A 9,188-nucleotide genomic window follows, 5' to 3' on the forward strand; every position below is an offset into this window, starting at 1 on the left:
AACAGAGAATTGGGCATGGTAAGGAACACAGAGAAAATTAGAAGAGCTCAACTACATGAAGAAGATGAACTGTTGAAAAAGAAGCTACAGGAAAGGGGACCTCAAGGAGGAGATAAGCTATCAATTTTGGAAAGACAACAACAAAAAGAGGGCCCCCGGGCAGATAGTGAAGCAACAGAGAAACAATAGCAAGAAGAAGAACTATAGACATATAGTGAAGTAGCAGAGAAACAAAAACAAGAAAAAGAATCTCAGGCAGCAACTAAAGTGCTCATTTTGAAAAGGTAGTTGTAGGAAAAGGAAGCCGAGATGGCCTGCATGGCCAACTAGGAAATGGAGGCCTTACAGTGCAGACAGCCAGCTAGATCATATGCACTGTATCTCAAAGATCAGTGGCTCCAATTCCAGATCAACACATTGGCCCAAAGGGGCACAACACCATTTCAAGATTATGGCCAATTTATGCATTTATGTGATAATAGTTCAGCTGAGGATAAAGCCAAGCTAGCTGAATTTTACCTTCACAACATGGCACTTCCTGACATGAATTTATGGGATCCAAATGCTACATTTGGAGACCTACAGCTCATGGCTATGGCTTCTTGGTTGAACCATGAGTAAAAGAGGACAGTGGAAATTCAAAAAGTCATGGCAAAGGAGCTAAGTGAGCCCCTGATGATAATGGTAGAACTAGTAGAACCATTGGATCTCATCTATGCCCACTAGCACCTTGCAACCAATCCTCAAGTTGCCCCTGACTATGTTGACAGGCAAGCGCAGGCTATTGCTCATTTTGAAAATATGGAGAGATTGTTTGGTGATGACTGCCTCCATGCCTGCATGAGAAAGTGGAATACATTATCACATAGCCTAAAGATCAGGGAGTATCACTCCCCAATCAGAATGAGGGAAGCTATGAGGAGAGTGCCCCTATATAAACAATCAATGCAAAACTTGAAAGCTAATTGGATTGATCTTAAATTTAGTCCTCCACTACTGCTAGGACTTTTGGAAGGAGTTAAGGAGGAGGAAGAACAGAAACAATGGAAGGAAGTGGACAGGAAAGCAGGTTTCCATGACAAAGAGGAAGACATCACATCAAAGGCTTGGGATGTCAGGAAATTTGTTAGAGATATTAAATATGAAGAACTAGATTAGTTGCTTAGAGGATGAGCAACCCATTCAGCAGGGGGCTGATGATGAGCCCCAGAAATGGGTAACTATATGGGCTCATTCTGCCTATTATTTTCATTTAATCCACCATTCTCAATAGTTTTGTGCATGTTTTTGAATATATTTATGTCAATAGAGTGAATGGGGATAGTCACTTTGCCATGTAGTCTAATGAGTGTTATTGCATATTTTTTGGACAATTTTGGACAAAGACCAGGAATTTATGAGCAAAATGGCAACCAAACTCGAGGAAACAGGGATGAGGACTTGTAGGAGGGGTGTCTCCTTCACTAATGACCCCTTCCTCGAATTTTCCATTAGCATTTTAGAGTACAAAGGCCCACATTGATGATTCCAAGGGGCAACCAAGCAAGTCAAATAGGGCTCTTGTTATCTTCAGTTCTAGATAGCCGAATTCCTGAAGTTTAGGAGGACTGTTGGGAGTCCCAAATTATATAAATAAGAAGGCCTCAAGCCTCAGTAGGTTAGCCATTTTTTAGTCTATTTCAGCACTTTGGTGCAGCATTTTACTCAGCTCATCTTCGAGCTCTTTTTGAATACAATTTTGTGATGTAACTATTATTTTTTGATAAATAAAGATGAACCAAGTTTTGAACCAACACTGATCGTTTCTAAGAGGGCTGAAGCTCTTAGGTTAGGGCCCAAGCCAAGTTGTCCAACACCTCCTTTGTGTATTTATATGATTTTGCTTTCATTCATGAGATAATTTCTATTGTTTAGGTTCATTTTGCTTCATTAGATTAGGTTGCTTTTGATAATTAGAACAATTGCTTTTGCTTCAAGTTTCTTAAGTAGTTTGCTGTAGTACAGAAAAATATCAAAAAGGTCAACATCAGGTCTTGATCTCCTTTCTCCCTTCTTGGAACCATGATTCGAGGTCAAGGCACCGTTGCCACCAAAAACACAGTTTTTGCTCTTCCAATGCAACTGCTAGTGTGATATTTCGTGTTGGAGAAGCTTAGATCGTTTCCTACTTATTTACCATGGTTTTCTCACATGATTTTCTATTCATAAGATATTGTTCAACATTTCTCTCGTTTTATGTCTGAAATTAGGTTAAAATAGACAAAACTATGTTTTTCGGTGCTTGCACATGTGGAGCTATATTTAAATATGAACGAATGATCGCTGTATGTTTTCTTTTTATGGAATGGAGGACCACGCATAAATACTTGAGCTGAAATAACTGTTTTATGCGGATTACTTTGGTTCGTGAACAATAAGTAGTTTACCGTCTCTGTCAAGAATTTTTATTGAAAGAATACAGGGACATACCCACATTATATGGAGGCAGATGTCCAAGCAAAATCTAAGAGAGGCATATAGAGCTATCAGATACGGATATATAAAAGACAATGTCACCTGGAATGAAAACCTGATTAACATTGTTTTGTTCTTTTATGTGGTTAATAAATTATGCTTAGCTAGAGTTTACTTTTGGAAAGATTTTAGGAACTTTCATGGGCATGCATATACATATGTTGAAAGGTATTTGGTTAATTTCTGAATATTTCTTAGCAGTATTGATATATATTCAATCATAAACTTTTCTAATATAAATCTAATATTTTTTCCCTAAAAAAAATTATTAAATTTAAAAAAATATAAATTACTTCATTTTTTATAATAAATATGGTATTACTTGTGTCAATTATCTTGTAAAAAATAAATAAAAATATTATATATACAGAGATATTTCTCAATTGGTGATCAAGTAATGTGATTCCTGAAAAAATGAGAGAATCAAGGTTCGAATCCCTAAGTCATAACTTGGTTTAACATGTAGATCCTAATGTTTACTTGTATCTAGGTGAGTATTGAGAGAAAATGAGAGATCCAAGGTTCAAATCCCAGAGAAAAATAAAAAATCCAAGGTTGAAATCGGCCTATTATAAAAGTAGAACAAGTGTTTACTGATAACTATTTGGCAAGTAGATTGTTGGAATCCTCTTACAAAACAAAACAAAAAAAAACCAAAGATTAAAATTTGAGTTTGATTAATAATTAAATTATTAATACAAATATTTTTAATTTATATGATATATATATTTTTTATTTTATTTTTAAATTTTACCATCACATACATATTTATTAAAAAACAATTCATAAATTAAATAAAAATACAAGAGTGATTTGGAAAATATTAAAAAACAAAAACATAAATTGAAATTCCATTTTTACCTCTCATATTTACATAATTTTTCATCTGGCTACAAATACTGTCATGAGAAATGCTAGTTCATTCGATTTTTAAGTTTTGATTTGATAAATTTAATAGCAACCTATACGTGTATCTAAAAAAATATTGAAATTTAAATCTATTAACCACATATATTTCATGTTCGAACCTCATATTAAAAAACGTGTTCCTGGCAGACCATGGGCAACTTGCCTGTTAGACACATCAACCATCACTTTAATACGCAGTGGACATGTATTTAGTAGACTTATAAGACGATAAACAAGTATTATTATGTAATTCGAAATTTTCCAACTAAGTACCACAAACACAACATATCGTGAATTTCCTGAAAGAAATGGAATGACGTATATAACAAGGAATCTGACTATTATGAATTACAGTACCCTGGTCTGCCTCAATTTAAGTTACACGTTCAACTGCATTTCAATATTTGGATCTGAGCAGAACTTTGTGTTGCCTGTTTTGTTTGTCATTTCCTCTCTGATGTTTTCTTTGATTGATTCCGGCTGCTTCTCTGTATCCACCGTTGCAATTTCAACAATCCGGCTCCTTTTGTCTCTATAGATACAATGCAAAACCATCTGACCCAGCCCCAGTGGCACTCCAACCAAGTTTGGTGTCTGCAAAATACGTGGAACATGACAATACATTATAGGGTTTAGCCAATATACGTGGGAGTCTTCTAGGAAAGCATAGGTATAGGAATTGTCTAGACCATTAAAAGAGGTTTGAATCTAGGCAAAATAAATTAAAAAAAATTTGTAGTTGCAGTATTTATATCATGTTTTTGATAATAGAAATAGATTAGTACCATTAAAAATCTCTAAAACACTTAAAATTATAAAATTTGACATTTTTTACTTTGACCTACAAAAATTCCTAACCAAATTTTTAAAAATATAACAAGAATTTCCATAACTTTAATTATTACATATACATAATTTTCACATAAAACAAAGAACCAGATATTACCATGATGGCTATGTCTCTGCTCAGAGCGCCATACACCAACCACAACAGGCTTCCCAGAAAAGCAAACAGCGAGAAATAGAAACTCGGCATGAATTTCGCACTCTTTGTTTGAATGACCCGTTTCTGTATAAAATTATTAACATAAGAGATGATCAATGTAACAAACAATAATTGAACATTTGGAGATTTTTTTTGTTCCACAGCTATGAGACGAATTACGGAATTAACAGAATTAATGGAACATGTGCTTACAATTACTGATAGTGGAGAAGCGTAGAGAATAATAGTGGCCATCAATCCTACAGTTCCTACAAGCACCTTCCTATGCTTGTTATCATGAACAACACAAAAGGAAATTATTGCAATAGTGCCAAACACCACCAACACGCCAGCAACCATCGTCCCCATATTCCTCTACACACAGACATGTATGTGAATTTTGAGGTTTTTTAAAAAAAATTTGGAAAATTTGAAAGCGTGTAATTTTGTTATATTATAAATTAGTATAATTATATAAATTAAATCACTATATGGAAATGAAAATATTAAAATACTAAATAAATAAATGTGTGAATGTAAAGTTTTATAATTTGAGTTCATATGGTTTACTCATTATTAAGAACAACTGAAACTCTATTCAAAACTTTCCTTTGTCTTTGATGATGAGGAAAACTTTCACTCAAAACATTTTACAAACATACTTTCCCCTCAAAAAAATTTACCCACATGTCCCAGTTACAACATATGACAAATAAATTAACTCAAATTAATAATAAAAAGTAAAAACTTTTGATAAAGATCACATCAAAAAAAATTTATTTAAACCATCCAAATAATATTTATTGAAAAAATATGCTGAAATAATACCTTGCTTTTGGATGTAGCGAAAGTGAGATAGATGCAAACAAAACAGCACTCTAGCAGAAGGCCAATGCTGTTGACAACCATAACAACAACATTATCCCACCCATTGCTGATTAAAGGCGACCCATATAACGTGTACACAAGGCAGTTGAACAGCGCTATTGCATATGGCAGTCCTGAGAAACCGTCAGTGGTTCTCTTTTCTATTACCCTCCTGAACGTTGTACTGTTAGACCAATATAGCAAAATAATATGTTAACGTTATACATTATATTCAGAACGACGAAAGCCATAAAATAAAATGTTCAAACCGAACCTAATATTGCGACTAAAGTCGTTGTGAAGTTTATTAATAAGGACAATATTATCAGTTTGAGCTGATACTTACATTGCTGCACCATACATAAGCAAGGCAAATGCACTTCCTGCAATGCCATGTCAAATAAATCAATTGACATACCTACTATGAAGTTTATCAAATATCACTGATTTAAATGAGTTATCCTCAGTTTTATATTTAGATATGTATGCTGTAATATTTGAGATAAAGATGGGATATGTTTTTATATTACATGTATTTAGGGTTTATAGATTTTATAGTAAGGTTTTTAGAGATTTAAACATAAATAAAATTATTATAAATCTATTTCAAACACCAAAATTCAAAAACAAGAAACAGAACAAAACAAAACAAGAATTAGTCATGAGACTTGATAATAAAAATAAGACTTACTGAATAAAAATAAAACTACTTTAAATTTAATGAAGCTTAAATATTGAAAATAAGAATATGGTAGATATTACTGACCTAAAATGCCAACCCCCAAACGTACGAAGTAATTCATCATTCTTTCTTCTCCAAACGCTAAATTTTATAGCGCAACGAAGGAGAAGAAAGCAATCCCTCGCAGCCAGGGGTGGATTATATCTTTTGCTTATTGCAGGTGTGAGCATACCAGAGCATGGGAGGATATTTATACCCACTTTCTCTTTTCACTTGTGTATGTAACCGCGTGAGATTTTCTTTGACTTGATTGCGTTAAATCATTTTTTTTCATTTATACTATTGTAAAAATCTTATAAACATATTATATCCAAGTTATAACATGCAGGGTAACAAGGAGAAACATTACCATAAGTCTTAATGGGCACTAGCGCACAAAAAATGTAATTGCATAGAGGAAATGAGTGTGTGTTGATAATGAGATTAAAGTGATCTTCATATTGCAGGATATTTTGGGGGTTTGTTTTAGGATTTTAATTCTCCTTTTAAAATTTTTAAATTCCTAGAACAATTAATTCCAATTTTAAATGTAAATTTAAATTTTGTTTAGCAAAGATTTGTTGCAATTACAAATTTATGTGGTATAGTTTACACAATCCAATTATCCAAGTAAAATTTCAAGGTATTGTATCTATATATGCATTCAAAAATACAGTTTTAAAAATGAAAATTTACACATGCTATATGCATATATAGAACCAATATAGATCCATTTTGAAGAGGATTAAATCTCTTGAGGTGCATACTTCTTTTCAACTTTTTCACTCTGAAAAAGGTTCACATGTCAAGAGAATGGATCCTACGGATGTTAAAATGGATCTAAACCAAAATGGTGTTCTTTAAATCTTCTACCTTTTAGTTTTAGTTTTTTTTTTAATAATCGTATTATTGAATTACATAATTTTAATGCTATAAGTGAGTTGAATTTATTTATAAATAACAATATTAACAAATAAATAAATAAAAACATTTTAAAAAACATAAAATTACAATTTCACTAAATAAGAGAACATGTTTTTAAATTATATTTATTTATAAATAAAAATATATTTAAAACAATATAAAATCACAAATTATAATCTTCTACCTTTTAGTTTTTGTTTTTGTAATATCCCTATTGTAAATAACTCTGTGTAAAAGTAATTTTATAATTACGAATCAGTTATAAAACTGATTCTTGATATTTGTAAAACTGATTGGGCGGAAATCAAGAAAGGAGATCTTGGTAAAAGGAAAACGCATGGTTGTCAATTCCATTTTTTTTGAAAAGCCGAAATTATCCTTTCACAATGCTTTTATCTTCTTCCTTGCAACAACAACAACATCATCAACAGGGCGCTCATCGAAGATCGCTATAGCAGTGAATCTGAGTGACGAGAGTTCCTTTGCAGTGAAATGGGCCGTGGTTAATTACCTCTGCCCGGGCGATAACGTGATACTTCTCCATGTTAGGCTGACCAACATTCTGTACGGGACCGATTGGCGTTCTATCGATTTATCTGTCGATGACAACAACGACGAGGAGTCCTAACAGAAGCTTGAGGACCATTTTCTTGCCTTCACATTGACTAAGGCCTCCGACCTTGCCCAGCCTCTAGTCGATGCTCACATACCGTTCAAGATCCACATCGTGAAATACCACAATATGAAAGAGAGGCTCGCCCTCAGCGCTGTTATCATGGGAATTCGGGGTTTTGATGCCTCCAAACAAACCTACAAGAGTCGCCTTGGCAGCGTCAGTGATTACTGTGTACACCACTGCGCCTGCCCCGTTGTAGTCGTCAGATATCCGGACGATAAGGATGGAGGAGGACCGACGATCTTGACCAAGTTCTCGACAAGAGTTCACAGTAAAACCCATTCCAAAGATCGATGACGAGACTTAGTCATAGGTTGCATTGCCTTCACTGTTGGATGCTCAATCCCATGAAACTTGCACAACGTATCTCTCTAATGGCAGCCTGGATCTGCACACCTTCTAATCGAGAGATGGCTCAAAATTGCTGCCAACTAATGCTCTCTGATTAAACGCTGCAACATAATGGAGAACTTAGAAATCAATTTTTCCAAAGATCAAACTTTCCTGAGCACTTGAACGTGGACGTAGATGTCAAGTTGGATCGGAATGCTTTTCCACAATGGGCATGAACTCGCAAAGCCACTACAGATCCAGTGATCCTCTGCTCGGTAGAATAGAGTCAACAGAATCCGCTTTATGTTCAAATGCTACTGCTACTCAAACCCTTGTTGGGTTCTTCTCTTCGCTTCTCCAAATTGATTTCAGTGTCTCTGGCGGGTTTGGCTTCCAGAGCAACGGTGATGGAGGCAAGGAGGCTGCCATGAATAAGATAAGTATCTTGCTTGCTTTCTTGAAAGGAAAATATAAGTATGTTTTATTTGGGCATCTTTTTGAAATATTTCTTACCAAATATAGATAATATATGCATAGTAGTATGCAAAGAAAAATGTGAAAAATGTGTGGACCAAAAAGCTAAGAGAGTATGCAGTTTTTCTCTTATAAAGAAAATATGTAGTTTTTCTCTTAGAATGATTACATGTGAATCTTGTGTGTTAAGTGCCAAGTCATTTGTCATTTTCTTGAAAGTGGATATATGCTTAAATGCTTTGTGATACTAGTTAATTTCAAAGTTTATTGTGAAATAATTATGCATTGCATGCATGATAGAAATTGCTAATGATGTGCTTCTAGGCACATAGATAATCATTCTAACTTTCTTGAAGAAAAACGTATGTTTTATATACACATAAATATTTTTCTTTTTAGAAAAAGAATGCATTCTGCATGCATGAAAATAATGACTTTATGCGAGATTTCTTGAAAACAAGGATAGAGATTCTTTTCTTAAAAGACACATATGAATAGTGTTCATGCAAGAACAAGAATCCATACTTGTTTCATGAAAATATTATGTGCATTGAAGTAAAAGTAATTGTGTTAGGAAAAACACATGTTGCATGCACATAAGGGTAGCTATGGTGACATTGGAAATATGATTTGGTGTGTACGTAGAGAAAGTATTATGTTGACTGTCTTGAAAATAATAATTGATGTTAACTTCCTTGGAAATATTAATCTCTTGAAAAGATTGTCTTGCTAGATAAGTTGGATATTGTTTCTTGATTTTTAAGCATAAAGATGGGTATCTATAA

The 9,188-nt window shown here is 33.7% G+C and overlaps 1 protein-coding gene and 1 pseudogene across 1 annotated transcript; one reads left to right on the forward strand and one right to left on the reverse strand.

Moving 5' to 3' along the window:
* Window positions 1–3,747: 3,747 nt before the first annotated feature.
* LOC149260072 (bidirectional sugar transporter SWEET3b-like) lies at window positions 3,748–6,176 on the reverse strand. Its single transcript, XM_089378736.1, has 6 exons — window positions 6,042–6,176; window positions 5,622–5,658; window positions 5,237–5,459; window positions 4,622–4,783; window positions 4,370–4,492; window positions 3,748–4,017 (listed from the first exon to the last, which is right to left on the reverse strand). Exons 1-6 carry the CDS (start codon window positions 6,079–6,081, stop codon window positions 3,802–3,804), a joined length of 801 nt encoding a protein of 266 aa, XP_089234862.1. The 5' UTR covers window positions 6,082–6,176; the 3' UTR covers window positions 3,748–3,801.
* Window positions 6,177–7,306: 1,130 nt separating this feature from the next.
* Window positions 7,307–7,903, forward strand: LOC149260073 (universal stress protein PHOS32 pseudogene; annotated as a pseudogene).
* The last annotated feature ends 1,285 nt before the right edge of the window (window positions 7,904–9,188 follow it).

The sequence above is a fragment of the Pinus tabuliformis genome, chromosome 6 (genome assembly GCF_031772625.1).
Source record: "Pinus tabuliformis cultivar Carrire ecotype Pingquan chromosome 6, CPIR1, whole genome shotgun sequence".
NCBI classification, from domain to species: Eukaryota; Viridiplantae; Streptophyta; class Pinopsida; order Pinales; family Pinaceae; genus Pinus; species Pinus tabuliformis.

Coding starts and splice junctions, on each gene's coding strand:
- LOC149260072 (XM_089378736.1), bottom strand. CDS start 6,081: ATGATGAATTACTTCGTACGTTTGGGGGTTGGCATTTTAG. Junction 5,460..5,621: donor CTTATGTATGGTGCAGCAAT/GTAAGTATCAGC, acceptor TTGGTCTAACAG/TACAACGTTCAGGAGGGTAA. Junction 4,018..4,369: donor GCAGAGACATAGCCATCATG/GTAATATCTGGT, acceptor CGTATTTTGCAG/ACACCAAACTTGGTTGGAGT.